General features: G+C 44.3%; 1 protein-coding gene across 4 annotated transcripts in view; it reads left to right on the plus strand.

Moving 5' to 3' along the window:
* Positions 1–3,159: 3,159 nt before the first annotated feature.
* The window catches only part of SCG5 (secretogranin V), a 53,730-nt gene continuing 36,990 nt past the window's right edge, over positions 3,160–19,899 (plus strand). For all 4 annotated transcript variants that reach the window (XM_061182283.1, XM_061182285.1, XM_061182284.1 and 1 more), the window contains exons 1-2: positions 3,160–3,241; positions 4,736–4,968. In XM_061182283.1, the coding sequence (XP_061038266.1) occupies positions 4,743–4,968 (226 nt within the window). In that variant the 5' untranslated portion in view covers positions 3,160–3,241; positions 4,736–4,742. The remainder of the gene's footprint in view (positions 3,242–4,735; positions 4,969–19,899) is intronic.

The following is a 19,899-nucleotide window of genomic DNA, read 5'->3' on the forward strand; positions in this document are numbered from 1 at the left end:
TCAAAGTCCCCAGATATTAATTTGTTTCAATAGCATCTTAATCCTTTATTCCTTTTGGGTGCAGAGTAATTAGACATATATTGTCTATAGATGTGACAGTGTGTTCACTTGAACTAAGAATAATGGCTAATGCAGAATGACGACTCAAGTGTGCTCATATAGTATGATGCTGCAGAAGTAACTGTGACTTTAAAGCCATGCTATGTTTTTTAAAGTTAATTTGCACAAGTACATTTATATCTGTTTTGTCCAGTATAGAATTTAAAATGTTTTAAGAGGGAGTAATTAAGCTTGGAAGATTTTAATCAAAGTGATTGCTTATATACAGATGCTCGATTTTAGACTTTGAAATAGTTGATACACCTCTGTACATTTACCTTGGATTCTTACACTTTGGATTCCTACAGGAGCCTGTGATGGTTTTGTCGTGTGTGTAAATGTTATTTATTTAGCAAAGACATTAAAGATAACTTTCTGGAAAATGACTTGCCTGAGACTCTAATGAAATTCAAAATAACCTTTTAGAATTTGACCCAAATTGTCAAGCAAATCTATCTAAATTTATATTTTAAATTATTAGAAATAAAAAATCTTTAAGGAAAGAATAATATCAACATTAGAGGGTATTCTCTGAGTTTTGGAGGAAGGAATATGCAGGCAGACTCAAGCACTAAAGACAGTTTTGCGGGTCAGTTGTTAGGGTGCCACATTCAAGCTTGGGGCAGAATAGAACCACACTGCACCCCATTCGGAGCGACCAGGCAGCGTGAATTTGTGTGAGGAATTTAAAGTCGTCAGAGGTTTGCTCTACCAAGGTCTCCCTAATAGCAGTACATCTGTTTTATTTCAAAGCTATTTCCTGCTTCTATATTCACTACCTAGGAATCGACCCTTTCTCAGAATTAGTAAGTATTTACTTACATAAAGACTAAAAATCTGTAGATATAAACATCATGTTTATCTGACATCAAAACAGGTTTTTACTATAGACTGGGTATGCATTTCAGATGTTTATGGTATTTCTAAGAGTAAGTGGATATAGAAAATATTTATAAATTCTGAGATATTTGTTGTCTGGTTCAAAGAGTTTTTTTAAACTTTACTTTTAAACTTTTAAAAATGCATCAGTGTCCTTGTATATCCACGGGGGTAGGTGAAATGTTGAACTGGAAGACTAATTCAGTAAGAAGTCATAGGAAATTAACTGTACAAATTACCTGAATTAGTGGATTTTCTGAGAGATTAATCATTAATCAATAATAAAAGATAATTATTTAAAAAAGAAAACTACCCACATGTCACTCCCATTTTTTGTTAGCTGAAAGCTGCGATACAGAGTAAAGGATTATGAAGGTGCAAACCTTGGAGATGTGGTAATTGGAGAGTCGGGAAAGCTGAGTTTTAGACTTGATTTAATATTCCTGCTTTCATTTTTTCTTATAAAAAATAGAGATAATGTTACCAATCTCATGGGGATATTTGATCAAATGATATACAAACATACTTAACAAAGTTAAAGTGTCTGGACATGTGCAGTAACTCCAAGAACTATTTTCACTTTGTTTTTACAAGTAAATAAATTAATAATATTAATTTGATTATTATGAGCAACAAACAATACAATTATACATAGAACTTAATAGACTGCTTGGCATTATTCTAAAATCACTAAAAATTTGGTATAGGATTTTGAAAATCATCAAGCCCAGGACATATAATAGATGTTTTGTTTTTAGAAAATCAACTTTCATATGAAGCATAAACAATTTAGTGTATTTCAGTCAAATTTCCATTCAGCACAAAGGCGATAAGTTGTAATGGCTTCTCCATTTTTCCAAGCACAAAATGAAGATAACAGTGAAACAACATTAATGTAAAATTCAGAATTGAATAAAACCTCAGTATGTGTGAATAATAAATATTAAACCCCAGCATGGTCTTTTGAGCCTAGAACCAATAGACAATATTTGTCCAGTTGATTTAGCATGCACTGAAACAAAAAGCTGGAAACCGAAGAGCATCCATGGAAGAAAAGGTGCTAGGAAGGACCAAAAGGCCATGGATGAATTTTGCAGGCCCCCCTCTTCACTGCATAAAATTGCTGTAGATGGTAATGGATTTGGGGAACAGAACTAGGGTATGTACAGAGTTCTGGATTCTAACCTCCTCAAGGTACTTATTCTTGGACCTCCAGGTACTTTACTCATCCCCAGTCTTTTTTTTTTTTTAAAGATTTTTTTCTTTGATGTGGACCATTTTTAAAGTCTTTATTGAATTTGTTACAATATTGCTTCTGTTTTATGTTTTGGTTTTTTGGCCACAGAAACGTGTGGGATCTTAGCTCCCCAACCAGGGATTGAACCCGCACCCCCTGCATTGGAAGGGGGAGTCTTAACTACTGGACCGCCAGGGAAGTCCCTCAATCCCCCGTCTTGACGAAAGAAATTTAAATACTTATATTCATTGTATGGTTTTCTATTTCAATTCTTGTGTTTGAACAAAATTCAAATGTTCAAAGTTGCCCTATAAATCTTTTTACAGAAGGTATTCTGGATCTACCTGGATACATTTCCGCCAATGTGCAGGGAGTATGGTTTCTCTTCCGGCAAAAGGAATCTTACTCGAAAGTTGGTGTGGAAGTTTAGAAGTAGCTCTCAGAACTAATATTCCTAGAGGTTTTCACGTGGTTTTGGTTTATCACTTTAACAAAAATTTCTATCTTGTATTAAATATCCCCATAGGTTTCCTGCTCAATGAAAAGGCTTCTGAAAGCACTCATGATTTGCCTAATCATTGCCATCATTAAAAGCTCTTAAGGCCTCTTCAACTTTTGTCTCTCCTATTGCCCCAGTGCCTCTTTTCTCTTCAAGCTAAAAGACTTCTAAAAAGCTGGAAGGTGGCAAAGTTGAAGGTGTGCTATTGAGAACGAAAGACAGAAATGGCGAGGCGATCTGGCACATTGTTTGGATAACTGCTTGAGAAAAGGTTAATTACTTACACAGGGGTCGATAGAGGAAGAGGGTCTCTGGGAGATGTGTATGTGGAATGCGTGGGCGGAAGGCCCCAGCATCTGAGTTGAGCTCTGGGGAGTCCTGGCCAGGCGACCTCCACCTGCTGGAGGAGGGACGGGGCGGGGCTAAGATGAGGAGGGAGGTGACGCACCAGCGACCCAGATCTCCCCGCTTCGCGCCCGACCCTCACCGAGGCCCAGACCGCAGCAGGCTCCTCCGGCTGCCGCTCGGTGAGTGCTGCGCTGAGGCCGGCTCGACCTCCTGACGCCCACCCAGACCAACGGGCTCTTCACGATCGGGAGTGGGGGAGGGCGTCGTGCTGAAATCCTTGAGCTGGAGGCTGGGGGCAGACAAAGGATGGGTGCGGGAATCGGAGGTTCGGCTCTAAATGAGAGGGAAAGAGTACCGAGGAAGGAGAAAAAATCAGAACGCTGTTGGCTGGGGGTGTAAATGAAACAAAGACATCCCGCATTCAGAGCGGAGGAGGGAAAGATGGAGACGGCCGGAGAGGCTGGTGTCTGCCTCTGGCCTTGTTCGTCAGATTTTGCAGGCTTTGCTGTCTCAGCTCTTTGTAGTACAGGGTTTTACATCTGAGTGGCTTTTTAAAAAGCCTTTCCTTTACAGAAGTAGATATTGGGGATTATGAATATTTCAGTTTCAGGGAAGAAATGCATGCCGCCACCACCTTCTCCCCCGCCCCCCCCCCCTCGCGCGCTCCCATAGAAGGATGGTCAAAAGAGGGTTTGCATGGCCACTGCCTGCAGTCTCCGCCCTAAGGTTCAGCAGCTGCAGAGGGAACTTGCGTGAATATTTGTTCTCTTGTTCTGCAGGCTTCTGGTTGCGTGGAAGCCAACATTCAGGACAGGTTGACTCCCCAGACTAGGTTTCTCCAGTCTCCTTCACCTGTTCTGTTTTCTCTCTCATCACCCTTCGATTCCCCAAATTCGAACCTCCGGAACAGTAAGGCAATATTGCCAACATAATAATAACAATCTGGGGGGGCTCTGTGTCTGGCATTGTTTTCAGTCCTCTTACGTGTGCCCTCGCACTTACCTCACAGTAACTCTATAAGACAGATGCTTTTCTCATCCCTTTTTGCAGAGAAGGAAGTTGAGGCATTTGCCCAAGTTCGCCCTGCTAGCATGTGGTGCAGCAAGCATCCTGCATCTTCCTTCCCAGATTAGAGGGCAGGCCTGAGTTGTATTGATGTTCCCTTGTACCACTCCTAAGCTTTCTGTGCTTCTTTACCATTTGTGTCTTCCAACTCCTTCCCCTGAGCCTTTCCTTCACCAGGACTAGAAAAGTCAAGATGTCACTCTCCCTCTCCCTTTCTCAAAATTGAGGTAAATTTTTGTTGTTGTTTGTTTTTGTTTGTTTAAGGGAGGGAGAGAGTGGTGGGGTAGGCGTAATGCAGAGCTTCCAGGGAGCTGTAAGGACAATAAAAAATGAGTCAGAAGTGCCATTATAGTCTAGTCTTCCCAAGAATGTGAGGACAGAGGGAATTGGCTGCTATCTCAGACAGACTATTCTGTTTCTTTAATACCTTCTCACAGCTGATGTCCTGGCTAGGGTGGACACATAAGGCCTAAGCAAATCCTTAAGAATTTTTCATTGCAGTCCCTTCCTGGGCGGTCCTTGAATCACTCCCTGGAGTGATTACATGATTGCATCATCACAATTGCCAGTTGTGGCCAATCGATATATGTTTGGTCTTTTTTCTGCAGGTTAAAAATGGTTGCCAGGATGGTTTCTACCATGCTGTCTGGCCTAGTGTTTTGGCTGACATTTGGATGGACTCCAACAGCTGCTTATAGCCCGAGAACCCCTGACCGGGTCTCAGAAACAGATATCCAGAGGCTGCTCCATGGTGTGATGGAGCAGCTGGGCATTGCCAGGCCACGGGTAGAGTATCCAGCTCACCAGGCCATGAACCTTGTGGGCCCACAGAGCATCGAAGGTATTTACTGTGTTCTGCCAGTTTGCAGTTTCCATTAGCAGTAAAATAATTAATGCATATTGAAGAAACTCTACTTCCTCCTTCTGTTTTCCCTTTCTTCTTATACTACACAGTATATAGATACATACATACACATGAGAATATAAGTCCTGTGAGAGCAGGGACCTTATCTAATTCACAGCTGTAGCCCTAGCATCTAGCACAAAATCTGGTACATTAATATTTAGTAAGTGAATGAAGGAGCATCTAGCGTTATCCCTAAAAAAAGATTAGAACCCAGACCCCTTGTCTTCTCCCAAACTGATCTTTGGGAAATTGTGTCCCCAGCTGGCTGCCTCTGAGCCACTGCCAGCCAGTATTTGTAAAAGATCTTCAAAATATAGGACCTGAAGGATCTGATTTGATTCTTAGGGATGATGTCCGATAAACCCAAGGGAGCCAAAAGAGGTACTGATGTTAAGAGTTTATGTCAATAACTTTAAAAAAAAATTTTTTTTTTTAATATAACAGGTGTTAATTTAACTGTTTTAGGGTGATAAGAGCATTTCCCACCTGAATTCTTCTAAGTTTCTGGCAATATGATTGTAATACTTTTATTAGAAAGTGATACTTCTTTTGTTTAGTGATTTTCTTGTAGAGAGAATTGGAATCTCGCTCTTATGAGGTGGTGATGAGCAGCTCTTAAGAGCAGGTGCTTTATTTCCATGCCTTGCTTTGTATTCCTCTGATTCTGAATGCTCTCTTTCTCCACCGAGGTGGAGCCCTAAAGCAGTAGTATGGTTAATTTAGTCTGAATACAAAAGAGCACTTCAAGTGTTTGCCCACGGGAGTGGGTCCTAAGGAAAAACATGAATTCTTTCTCTGAGTTTTGTCAAAACACACACCCAGCAAATACTATTTCCTGTGCATTGATTTTGTATAATTTTGCCTGAGACCATAATTTCCTAAAACAGCTATCTGCTTTGGGGGTCCTGGGAATGCCATGGATATTGTTGATATATGATTCTCATTTTCTGTCTTGTTACCCATAGTTTTAAACCATTGAGTAAAACTCTGTGGAGTTGTTGTCTATTTAGGCTGACATTTGATTTCAGGAATGGATTAACACAGATGATTTGAATCAGAAGCATGCAAATCTAGCACAGGGCTTGAGGCAGAACAAATCAGACAGAGCTTCACGCCACCCCTTCTGAGGTGAACCTAAAGCCTTTCCAGCATCTGCTGCCAACTCTGGCTTCAAGTACACCTACCCATTTCAGACCAGCTCTTTCAAGATAGTAAATATCTGCCCTTTTAACCAGTAAAAGTGCTTGATTAGTCACCCAGCTGTTGTCATGGAGACGGCTTTCCAGGTTGCCATTAATACTGGAGGCCTGATCATCTGTGTGGAAAAGAAACAGCAACTCCCTGGGCATCAACAGCCTATGTGTATCCACAGCCTCCTTTCCTTCACTCAGTAGCCAGCTATTCAGTACCCACTCTGTGCCGGCCACCGTGCAGGAGACTGAGGCAGCTCTGCCCTAAAAGATTCTCAGTCTGGGGGGTGGGAGCCAGGAGAGGTTATTACAGTGCATCATGGCCAGTGTTTTGACAGATGGACAGGCTAGCTGCTGCCATGGAAGTAAAGAACAGAGTAATTTATTCTGCTTGGGAGTGGATGGGGGTGTCTGTCAGGAAATGCTGTTTTGAAGAAGCAACATTTGACCTGGGTCTTGAAGTTTGAATAGGAATTCATCAGGGAATGTCAAGTGAAAAGGCATTGGAGGTGTGAAAGAGCACGGATTAGAACAATTCAGAATTAAAAACTCTGCTTTCATTATTACCCTTGGGGTAATGTGACGTCATAGCCATGCTGGGTCTCCTCTAACAGTGTCTGTGGAAGGGATGAATATCGGCTTGTGTTTTGGTTTCCTATGACCACACATTTAGCAGCTTAACACAATAGCCGTTGATCAGCTCACAGTGTCCTGTGGTCAGGAGTCAGGCATGGGTTAGCTGGGACCTCTGCTCAGTCTCATCAGGCTGAAATCACAGTGCTGACAGGAGATACAGTCTTGGCTGGAGCTTGGGGTCCTCTTCCAGACTCATCTAGGTTGTTGGCAGAATTCAGTTTTTTGCTGTTGTGGGATCAAGGTCCCCTTTCTCTTGCTGGCTGTCAGCAGGGTCCCTTTCAGCTCTCAGAGGCCACTCAGGTTGGTTGTAAGCCACTGACCCTCTCACAACATGGCAGCTTACTTCCTCAAATCCGGAAGGAGAATATCCCTTTAGTCTGCTAATCATAATACAATATAATTATAGGAGGGACTATCTTATTACTTTTGTCATTTATCAAGGGAGTGATAACCCACAGGTCCTACCCACACTCAAAGGCAGAGGATTATGCAGGGCGTGTACACCGGTAGGTGGGAATCTTGGGGGTCATCTTAGAATTCTGCCTATGACAGCTTGGGTGCAAGGTAAGAGGGAAACGAAATAAGAAGCCTGGGATTTTTCCCTGTCCTGGACTTTGGCATTTAATTTATTGGGTGGTCTAATATTTTCTCATGTGAGTGTAGGATTGTTTCAACTCATCCGTTTATTTGCATTGTCTCTGCTGACATTCATTCATGCTAATTCCCAGGTGTCTGACAGATACATGGGGTATCTTCCATATCCGTTCAACATTTATTTTAGTATTTTGTTATGAAAGACCAAGTTAGAAAGTTTTTCTTTCTAATTTTTATAGAAACAATATGATATATATATATACATACATATATTCTGGTGTGAATTTTAATGCACATTTAACATAAACTGTTCCCAAAGATATCTGGATTTAACCGGCAGCTCCATCATTTATCAGTAACGTGACCTTGAGTGAATTACTTCTTGAAGCTTCCATTTAGCTTGGGGGTAGGATTTAAATTTATTCACCTGCAAGCAGGTAATATTCCAGTTCAGAGAAACAAAAATAAAGTTTTAGCATACTCCAACTATTCTACCATGAAATCATTTCTAGATGAATCATCATTGTCATTTTAGGTGACAATTACTGGACTCTTCAATTCTTTGCATGCAGGGCTGTTCATTGTCTAATAAGTGGCACATGGAAGACAATTTCCTCTTATTGTGTCTACTCTGATTAATTAATTGTATAATCCTTAGATTAATCTCACTATTGAAGATGTATATAAGCTCTCAAACATAACATTATAAACTCTCCTTTTAAAATAGGATGTGGTATCAGTGTAAATTACTATTAGGTCACTGGGGTCATATATCCCACTAAAAAAATATTTCCTCCTTTGATCCCATATCCCTTCGAGTTACTCTACCAATTTTCTTCCACAGCAACCTTTCCACATATGCTAATGTACTTCCTCACCTCCTGTTCTCTCCTAGTCCATTGTAGTCCACTGTTCTCATCACTCATTTGTCAAGTCAACAAGCATTTTTTGAATGCCAGGCACTGTTTTAGGTACTGAAGAAATGAACATGAACCTGAAAGACTGGCAGGACAGGGGAGATAGAGTCATTACATAAAGAAATAAGTAAAATGTGTAATAAGTCAAATGGTCATAAGTGCTATAAAAATATAAAGCAGAAGAGGGGGATGGAGGAAACAAAATAGGGGCAGGGGACTCCTCACTGGGAAGACAGGCAAAAATAAGAGTTGAGAGAGTCAGCTGTGTGATCCATGACCTTCCAGATGGAGAGGGCTGCAAATGCGAAAGCCATAAGGTTAGAGCAAGGAGGCTAGTGTGGCTGTAGCCCAGGACTCAGGAGCGCAGGAAGACATGAGACTGGGGTAAGGGCAGGAAGGGGAGGTGGGAGGTGGTGTGTGGGGACAGATCGTGTCATAGGGTCTTACAGTCCTACAGCGACTTTGGCTTTTTCTTTGAGCGTGTATCTGAGGCCATTGGAGACTTTGGACAGTGATGTGATCAGCCTTCCTTTGAAAAGGACCACTCCAACTGCTGTCTTGAAAATACTCTGTAGGGAGGGAGGACTGCAATGGGGGAGATGAGTTAGGAGACTAAGGTAATAATCCAGGTGAGGGGTGTACTAGCATGGCAGCTAGAGAAGTGGCGAGGCATGGTCGGAGGATGGGTATATTTGAAGTTGGAGCCAATAGGATTTGCCGGTGGGTTGGAGGTAGGAACTGAAAAACAGTGAGGAGCCAGGGGTGATGCCAGGATATTGGCATGATATCCTGGAAAGGAACTTTCTTTGTTTTTTTTGTTTCTCATTTTTGGCTGTGTTGGGTCTTCGTTGCTGTGCGCGGGCTTTCTCTAGTTGCGGCAAGCGGGGGCTGCTCTTTGTTGCTGTGTGCAGGCTTCTCATTGCGGTGGCTTCTCTTGTTGCAGAGCACGGGCTCTAGGCACGCGGGCTTCAGTAGTTGTGGTGTGTGGGCTCAGTAGTTGTGGCACGCGGGCTCAGTAGTTGTGGCTCGCAGGCTCTAGAGAACAGGCTCAGTAGTTGCGGCGCACGGGCTTAGTTGCTCTGCGGCATGTGGGAATCTTCCTGGACCAGGGCTCGAACCTGTGTCCCCTGCATTGGCAGGCGGATTCTTAACCACTGCGCCACCAGGGAAGCCCTGCACGTGTTAATGTTGAGATGTCTTTTAGGCTGTGCTTGTGAAGGCCAACAACTTCCTTGCCCGTTTCACCTGCACTCTGCCTTCATCCCTCCCAACCTCCCTGCAGCCCCACACCCACACCAGTGTCTTCCCTCCTCCAGGCTCTCACCTGTTCTTTCCACTCTGCATACACCTGTCCTCCTCTGCAGGGCTCAGCTTCAAAGTCATCCGCTCAGAGAGGCCTACCCGGCTTCTCTGAGTAGTCCCCCCTTCTCTGCCACAGTGCCCTTTTGTTTTTTTAAAACTCTATAGCATTTTTAAAATTTATAATGAATGTTTGTTTCCTTGCTTATTTATTGTCTGTCTCCCCACTGGAATGGCAGTTCCATGAGGCAATATCTATTTTATTTACTGCTTTATACCCAGATACATAGTAGGCACTTGGTAAATATTTGAAGAATGAATGTATATTTGAATAAATATTTAAAAAATAAGTATATCTGGCAGCAATAAGTATATAAATTCTATTTGACTTCTGGATCTTTTGAGACTTTATTCCTTTCAGTTCAAGGAAAATATTCCATTTCTGTTCTGTGTTTTAAAAAATCTACCTAGAAGTTTTTGCCAGGAACTCAGTGATAACGTGCTTGGCAAAATGTCTATTTACTTTGACTATGACTGATCACCAGGGTGCAAGGTTTGAACCTTCTGTACAGGGGCCTATTGAGAAATGGGAAAGGCTTTTTGCAGTTATGGAATGAAACCAGCAGGGGGCCAACTAGACTTGAGGCAATAGATAGAGGATTCCTGAAACCTGGTACCCAGCCTCCTGGTTGTTAAGTCACCGGTTGTTAAGCCAGCCTCCTGGTTGACCTGCTCTAAGTGGTCCCTGGGGAGGAAGCATTTACCCAAAACATCCTAAGAGGTTGGAGGTTATTTTTCACTTCTCCGTAGGTACCTTAAACATGACTTGGTAAGGAGCATCTTTCAAATGTGTAAATTCTTTTTTTCTTTTTTCGAAACTTCATAAATAAATGTATTCCTTTAATCACAATTGTAAAGATTTTTTATGATGTTATAAACATTGTGAGAATTAATCATACTTTGCCCCCAAATTAACTGATTTTACATAGCCTTGCATATAGTGTAGAGAAAATAATCATAGAGTTTAAAAATTTGTATGAGAAACATCTTCTAGCATGAGAATTGCTAACCATTAAGTAATTAATGGAGAGTTGTGGTTTGTGCTCATCTTCTGTCTGGGGAAAAAGAGAGACTGTATTATTAAAGGATGGCCATCAAATGTGTAAATTCTTAACCCAAAGCAAAACAAAAATACAAAGTAAAGACAAACAGGCACCAACTTGTTTTATAGAGAAGAACACACGCTTTGATGGTAAGGAAAAGCCGGGTTGAGTCTTTTTTTTTTTTTAAATACATCTTTATTGGAGTATAATTGCTTTACAATGGTGTGTTAGTTTCTGCTGTATAACAAAGTGAATCAGCTATACATATACATATATCCCCATATCCCCTCCCTCTTGAACCTCCCTCCCACCCTCCCTATCCCACCCCTCTAGGTGGTCACGGGTTGAGTCTTAACCATACTATTTACTAGCTGTGTGTGATCTCAGCGACTGTTCTGAAACCTGGTTTTCTCATAAAGTGGGGCTTCAGCCCGCTCTCACAAGTGGGTTCCGTTAGTAACTGAATGTAGGCCTGCCTCCTCTCACTTTGTGGATATCAGGAACACGCTTCCAGTCTTTAATGGCTTTCCCTGATATTATTTTGGATGACTCACCCAGTTAGCAGTACAGTTCAGCTGTGTTTCAGTGCACCTTGTATCTCAGCAGTGCCCACCTCCCTCCAAGCTCAAAGTGGCTCATTGGTCCCTATGACATAGCTAAATGGCTACTGCTGTTATATTATCCCCAGAAACAAATAAAGCCACCAGCTGTCCAAGGGATTGATTCAGAGAGCCATTAGCTATGGGATAGAGATGCGTGGGAATCAGAAGTGGCTCTGCCAGCTGACACTAATGTTAGCTTTTGATGAATCCAACCAGAAAACGTGCTTCAGTCTTCAGAATAGCAGCCTCAGGTAAAAGAGGGTCTCGTCAATACCACTGGTTCATTTTCCCCACCATTCTAGACCACATGATAACCCCAGATACCAAGCCACTGGGAAATTTATAAATACTGGCACTTGATGGATCCTGATTAAATTTAAACCAGTATTGCCAAACCTAAAAATACCAAAACTCCTTTTTATAACACTAAATTTTGGGCTTCATCTTTCTTGTTTTAAAATAAAGAGAACCAAGATTATTTTCTTAATAAATATCAGGGGGAGAGTCTTTGTAAGATAAGGTCTATTTGAAGGGGCAGATCCTAAGGAGTCTCTACTTGGCCAACCTTTGGCCTCGTAAAGGAGCCGCAGTGCCTCCACTTGGCCACAGGGTGGCAATAGTTGCTTCCCATTTGAAGGTTGGAGGGAAGAGTTGTTAACATTGAACCACCGACCTGGGCCTCTCAAAGTTTCAGGCTAGCCTCTCTCTGCACTTGAAGGAAGGGGTGGGGCTGACTCTTGACCCAGGTATCCTGACAAAAGTCTCTTTCTAGGTTATCCTCATCCTGGGAGAGCCAATGAGAGCAATGGGCTTGAAGGGTTGTCTTTGAGTGGACCATGGCCTCCAGTTTGGCCCATGTCCTTTAGGGTTCTGTTGAGACCACCCTGAACTCAAATCCTTAAAACTTCCCTGGATGATTTCCAGTTTTTTGTCTTAGGCAATTGCACGGATAGTGATAAGAAATTGAAAAGGAATGGGGGAGGTCTGGGGTTTTTTTCTGGTGGTGGGGGGGAGGATAAGGAGATGAAAATGATGACTTTGTTGTGTTTAAGGTGCCCTGGGACATCCAGGTGCAGGTGTCCAGAAGGCACTCAGATATACCTGACACAGGAGAGCTGTCTGGGTAAAGGAAGGGCTTTGGGAGTCATCTGCATATTAGTGGCAGCTGATGCCATAGAAATGGATGAGATTACCTGGGTGAGTATCAAGTAAGAAGAGCAGACACCTGAGTAAAGGCCCGGACAACTCAGTCTGCAGGGCCAGGTAGAAGGATCTGCGAAGGAAACCAAGAAAGATTGGGCATTAAGGAGGACCAGAAAGGTGCAGTGTAAACAAGGGAAGAGTGTTTCAGGAAGGGGCAGTGGTCACCTTTGTCAAAATCAGCAGAGAGGTTGTGTGAAATAAGGACCATTGGGTGTAAAGTGTACACTGAGTGTAGCAACACTGAAGTTCCCCGGGGGTCTCTGGGCAGAACGGGTTCTGCGGAGTAGTGGGGCCAGAAACCACAGTGCAGGAAACAGGAGAGAAGACACGATGTAAACATCTGTTCCAGAATGTCGGGTAGTGGGGAGAAGACTGAGTAACAGTTGTGGAAGGATGGGGGGCTGGTGATGTAGAGATGAGGAAGGTTTTTGTGTAGGTGGTCGTTTTAGAGATTTGAACTTGTTGAAGTGCTAATTGGCAAGACCCAATAGAGAGTTAAAGATGTGGGATGAAGAGCAGATATGACTGAGGGGTGAACATTCCTGAGGAGGTGGGAGGAGATGAAACCGGGAGCTCAGATGGAGGCCTGGATTTAGGTCTTTCCTCAGCTGGGAAAAAAGGGAAGAGGCAGGAGTATGTCGGGATGCCGTGAAGTTCATGCTTGCCCCTCATAATTGCTTCCTTGATTCAGGCAAGGAGGGCAGGTATTCTTTGCCACATTTTACAGATGTGGAAGCAGAAGGTCAGAGAAGTGACTTGTCCAGGGATGCAGCTAGTATTTGAATGTGTTTCAGAGCCTGAGCTGGACCCTGGTGTACCTTTCTTCTGTTCTGTTCTGTCCAACAGAGCATGCTGCTGCTTACGCTATTTGATTAATGGTGTGGTTGAGGACAGGCTTGATCTTGGACCAAACTGGGGAAATAGGTTTATCTTTAAGGATGATCCTTGTTCCTGGGCTCATTATTAATCTTTCTTTGAATTTGCTGCTCTATATAGAACGCCTGTGAATTGGCATTTATGATGAGGTGCTGCTTGCCTTCCTCACCAGACTGTAAGATCTGCAGGAGCAGACACAATGTCTGCCCTGCTTTTTGTATCTGCAGGGCCTAGACAGGGCCAGGCACATAATAGATGCTCACAAAATATCTTTTGAAAGAACCTCTCACTGTATTTGCTCTTTGGAAACAACATTGACCTCTGAGATGCCAGCAGGTGAAACTAGTGTTAGATCAGTCAAGATCATCCAGCCTGTAACTATATTTCGAGCATTTTATTTTATTTTTATTTTTTATTTCTTTGGCCACACCACACGGCTTGTGGGATCTTAGTTCCCCAGCCAGAGATTGAACCCCTGCCCTCTGCAGTGGACGCACGGGACCACCAGGAAGTCCCTATTTCGAGCATTTTAACCCTAATAATTCAAAATTCACTGGCTCTTCTCCCACCTGCTCACGTAGGACCTCAGCTCCTGCAAAGTGCCCTAAACCCACGTATGATTCTGACCACAGTGCATTGGCCCCTACCATGGAGCACTTACCCATGTTTCCCTTCTTCCTCTCCTTGTCCCCTTCAGCTGTGCACCACCTCATCCTCCAGACTCCAGCCACTGAGCTGTTACAACCTCAGGGAGCCTGTCATAAAGTGTTGGGTGGCGAGGGCAGGGGGAGACCCGTCAGTGTACCTTGTGCCCCTAAACCCTGGAGAGTTTTAGGAAAACAGAGCTTTCCATTTTATTTCTCACTGTTCCCAGCAACACCCAGCCCCCCACCTTGCTCTCCATAGATCACAGGAGAGGTTGCACAGGGAGAGAAACCTAACTAGGCATCGGGCACCGTAGGGGTTAACAATCCCTCCCCCACCCCACCCACTAACCACAAAGGCAGGACTTATCCCTGCCTCAGGGTCTGCCGGCCAGACTCCTCCCTCCTCCCTTTCGTTTGAGCTTTTCCCCAGGAGGCATCTCAGTTCCTCATGCAAATAGCTTCTGGCTGGTGTCCTCCCAGACACAGCTGTCCTATCTGAAGCTCAGAGCAGGTTCAAGCTGGGACCTCGTCACCTGAGACTTGCCATCTGGAGACAGGGCACGGCAATAGCGGCGTTCTGAGTCACCACAGGACATGATTTCCACAGATAATGGACAAAGCAGATCACATACATATGGGAAATGGAATAGTGGTAACAAAATCTTATATAATACTTTATGGTTTGCAAAACTACTTTCCCAAACCCTGTCTCATTTGATATAACCTTTCTAACAGTGACAAAAAAGTGTCAAGTTGCCCACAATCGCACAGCTTGAGCTTTTCGATCTAGTTGGCAAGCCAGCTGTGTTAGGTTTGACTGAATTTCTCCAACCAGCTGTCTTCCATCCCCGTAGACTTGGCTAATCCTGTGATATTTAGCTGAGAAGCTGTAATGATGCTGGGAGTCGTGGTAAACCACAGGCGGATTGGGGCAGATGGTGTTTCAGGGACGTGAAGCTTCAGAAAGCAAATTTTCCGACAAACTGCCCTCTTGGAACAAATTGGTGCAAATACCTTGGGCACCACGGTTCGTAAAGAAAGCTGTGGAAGCCGGCTGGGAGGGTTTAGCAGACCACAGCTTGGCACCACGATTAAAACTAAGTGTGACTTTTACCCGTGGTGTGTCATGGGACTGGAGTGGCAGAAGGGGCACGTGGTGTGGATGGTGGGGGAGGTGACCATCTTGTGGCGTAGCAGGAAAAGCACCGAGGCTCGAAGCCCAGGGGTTTGAGTCCTGGCTCAGACCTGCCGTTGTGGCACTAAGCAAGTCCCTTAAACTCTACGAAGTTTAGTTTCCCAGTCTGAAGATGGAGGTAAGCTACCCAGGCCATCTCCCAGGGTTGATATAGCAGTCAAGTTAAATCATACATATAAAAGCGTTTGGGACAATATGAGATGTTACTCATATGGGAAGCATTGTCATGGTCATTACCTGTTTCATTCTACCATATATATTTCTAGGTATAAATGGCTTCAGGGCTGGAAGATGGTCATGTCTATGGTCATATCCTATGTTCCCTGTTCCCTGTGTTCTCCTAGGCTTGGCCTGGGGAAACTGCCCACCATAGTTGCATGTTAGACTTTGGAGGAACCAGTACCCATCCCCCCCATCCCCCCACCCCCAGTCTTATGAAGTGCTCTAGCTAGTGTTGACCTTAGGAGTTAGGCACATGTGACTATAGTGAAGAGAGATGCTTCCTGAAAACCAGTAAATAGCAATTTTTCCATACCCAACCGTGCTCTGTTCTATTTCTTATCCTTATGGCTATACGTCTTGTGTTTGGCCATGACATGGGTTATAGAAACATCTTAAAAGTCAAGAAGACTGACTGTTTAGTCAGCTGCCGAGCCAAGAGCGAAGCATGCTCATGTGCATGTAGGAGATGCTGGTGTGAGAATGGTGTGCAGATGGGTTGGAAAGCGTGTTCTCAGTCGCTTGAGAGCAGACCGTCCACGTGCTGGCGTGACTGGCAGGCCGTGATCGGTATGCTTCCCCTGAGCCATGCATCCTATCAAAATATCATCTAACACATTTCCATTTTTATTGACTCCATAAGTAATTACTGAGTGCCTACCACATGCCAGGAGCTGTAACCTTGTTACATTTTCAAACCAACCAACACACACCTAATTTTTTTACATAGGATCTTTGTGAAATAAGAGTCAGTCATTATCTTCTCTTAACCTGTTAGTAAAAGTTAAACTCCGACCCAAGGAATTGGGTAGTTTTCCTGAGGATCGGGGACGGAGCAGGACTGGACTGCCTTTCCCCTCACCCCATCCCCGGATGCGTTTTCCATCGGTACTCCAGAGGGGTAAGAATGAGAAAACACAACGCAAGATCAGGAATGATAAACTGTGTTTTCATACACCCCCTCGCTCCAGTGGAGTGGGTCAGTTAAATGGGTGTGATACAGATTGGTATCCGCGGAGCTGCAGGGGAGCGAACGGGCCCGTGTTCTCTTACTGTGATTCTAGCAGCCCTCGTCTGAGGAGCTTGAAGTCTAGGTGAGGGAAAGGGACATAAAAATAGAAATGCACACTTACCACACGCTGGGATAGGAGCTGAGAGTCCAGAATGTGGCTCTCACAGTCACCACGACAGGAGCTCTGAGGGGAGGTAAGGCGTTGCCCTACGCACCCCCCCCCCCAAAAAAAAACAGAAAACGCCGCAGGTCAGTTGAACTTGAGCCGGGCTTCCTTGAGGAAGGATCTTGCGGATCATGGGGCCTCAGGTTCAGGCAGGAGGAGGCGGGAAGAAATAGACATTTTATCCAGAATGTGTTGAGTGCAGGGTGGTTAGGGGTGGAGGGGAGGTGGCAGGAAAGCTGGTCACTTTGAGGGTTGTCACCGAGTTCTTCTATTTAACAGCATCCGGGGACAGGGATATGTGGTGCGTGTGGCTCTGCCTGTCCCCTTGTCTGCAGAGTGTCCTGCAACTCCTCTGCCTCCTTGCAGATAAAAAGGCTGCCCTGAGCCTGGCTGGCAGCGGCGGCGGTGGTGGTTTTCTGTGGGAGGTGGGTGGGGTATTTCTTTGTGTCTTGGTCAGATATGTGCGCATTAGGCACCAACACCATCGGGATCTCGGGGGACGGAGGCGGGTGTTGCTTCAGTCACTCAGCGCGTGTGGACGTCAGAGAGAGAATCGAGGGAGCGTGCCTCCGGCCATGCGCAGCACGGGCTGGATGGTCTGTGGACTGGCTCTTTCCTCTAGCCGCTCCACCTGTTCTGTGTTGGACACACTGGATCGTAAGCTCTCAGGGGGCCAGAGACTGACCCCTCCCAGCACTTCAGAGGACGCTGGTGCCCAGTGGGTGTGGCACAGCGTGCAGTGAGAACTTTGGCAGGGTGTTTGGCCTGAGCAAGGCAGAGTGATACTCCCCCAGGGCTGGAAACAACCAAGGTGACGGGCCCTTCCAGCAGGGATCCGTGACAGGCTCGGGGCACTACTGGCCATCTATCCCCGGTGGCCTGTCCGAGTTTATCTTTGCATGAGACAGATTGTGGCTGAGGAGACGGTCAGTCCCGTAGAGTGGCCTGCCCTGTAGAGGCCCAGGGGACCTTCCCGGTCCGAGAGCTCAGCAGGCCTGTGTCAACAAGCCCGGCACGGTTTGGACGAGATGTGGGTGACTCACATTTTCCACCTGAGCAACACGAGTGGATGGGCCTACTGGGAGGAGTCCCTTTGCTGTAAACTACCGGAGACACCCGTCTCCTGAACTGAACCAGCGGGTCGCTTCTCCTGTCTCTTGCTTGCCTGCCTTCTTCTTTTTTTAATCCTTCAGCAGATGATGGGAAGGACCACTTGTTGAGTTTGTCCAGACTCTGAATAGTCCTTGGTCGCTGGAGTGTGCAAAAATATGGCAACAGTGCAGGTGCTATTGCCTGAAAATGTTTCCAAAGGGATGGGAAAAAGAGCAGTTCTTCTGACGGTAAATGATGCATTATACAAATATCAGAAGGATTCTTTTTTTTCGCACGGGGTCAGTGAAGAGAATTTTTGGCAGTTGGTTCTCATTGAACTGGGTCTGTATACAGCACACTGGAGCCAGGTCAGCGCCTCTGGCTCTTTTTTTACAGGCAGAGTTGTGGAGCCCAGGGGTCTGGGCCGTGCAAGACGTGCCTGCAGGCAGGGAGTGGTCAGCTCCTCCCAGCTCTCCAGATCCAGGCCTTGAGCAGAGTAAGTGATCGGTACCTGGTACCCACGCAACTCTCTCTGCAGCCCGCCTACCCACCCAGGCCTCCCCACCCTGCTTCAGTGCCTTCATCTGTGGTCCAAGACGAGTCGGATCTCATCCCTCACCCCCAGTTACAGCACCGAGGAGAGCACGTGGTGACCGTCAGCCTCCCTCCGATTTAAGCAGAGATGCACACACAACACCTGTGTGTCCTTTGGTGCCCTGTGTCCCCCTCCAGAGCCCAGGGTGGACCCAGTGGGCAGTGTCAGGACAGAAGATCAGCTTTTCACCTACATTAGCCCCAGTACTTAGAACATTTGCCTCCATGAGTTTTTGGTAGATTCAAGAATTCACTTTTTTTCATCCTATCAACCTGATATTAAAGCTCTAGAATCTGGGGAGAGCACATCAAAGCTGACTTGACTCCAAATGTACGTTTGAAAAGGGTAATTGAGGTTAGCTAAAAGGTTAAGAAGCTCTCTTTTTATAATACCTAACAAAAGGAAACACAAAATTGAATACGTAATAGTATTTTTTCCTTAAATGTGGTTCTAGGGGAAGAGAACTAATGTTTATTTTGCATCTACTATGTGCCAGACACCATATATATATATATATATATATATATATATATATATATGTATATATATATATATATATATATATGGTTACTTTTGCCCTCAGAAATCCTATGCAGATGCTTCTCTCTCACAAGGGCAAGTTGACGTGCAGAGTTGGTGAGTAATTGGCCAGGACTGACCAGCTAAGGGGGATACAGATACAGGTCTGGATTCAAATCGTGTGAGTTTGACTTGAGAGCAGGGTTTTCACTCTCAGCACCCGTGACATTGGGCCAGAGACTTCTCTGCTGTGAGGGCTCCATCTCTGGCACCCGCCCTCTACATGCCGGCAGAACTCCCTGACTTGTGACAACCAGAACTAATGTCATCTGTGGGTCAACATCACCCCCTGTGGAGTACCACTTCTCTGCAGGCTTTATTTTTCCTGGTGCAGCACATTTCAGAAGGAAATTTGGGGTACCTTTAAAGACTCTCTAGGTGGTATGGACTACTTATATTTATAGTAATTTTTCTTATTATAAAAGTAATAAAGGCCACTGCGGATGATTTGGAAAATAAATTATTTACAGTCTTACCACGGAGAGATACCTACTTTCAACATTTATTGTGCTTCTTTCCAATCTCTTTTTCTATGCATATATATGTAATTTTAAAAAATCATACTGTAAATATTTTTTTATTGAAGTATAGTTGATTTACAATGTCATGTTAGTTTCAGGTGTACAGCACAGTGATTCAGTTATACATACATATATATATTTTTTTCATATTCTTTTCCCTTATAGGTTATTACAAAATACTGAGTATAGTTCCTTGTGCTATACAGCAAGTACTTGTTGGTTATCTAGTTTATATGTAATAGTGTGTATGCATTAATTCTAACCTCCTAATTTATCCCTCCCCCCCATACTGTAAATATTTTAATCTGGATTTTTATACTTAATATGATATCAAGAGCCTTTTTGTTCATCATTTTAAAAAATCACTGTAATTATTCTTAGTAACTGAGTTATATTCTATTATATGTTTATCCCACGTT

Source organism: Eubalaena glacialis, chromosome 2, assembly GCF_028564815.1.
Source record: "Eubalaena glacialis isolate mEubGla1 chromosome 2, mEubGla1.1.hap2.+ XY, whole genome shotgun sequence".
Classification (NCBI taxonomy): domain Eukaryota; kingdom Metazoa; phylum Chordata; class Mammalia; order Artiodactyla; family Balaenidae; genus Eubalaena; species Eubalaena glacialis.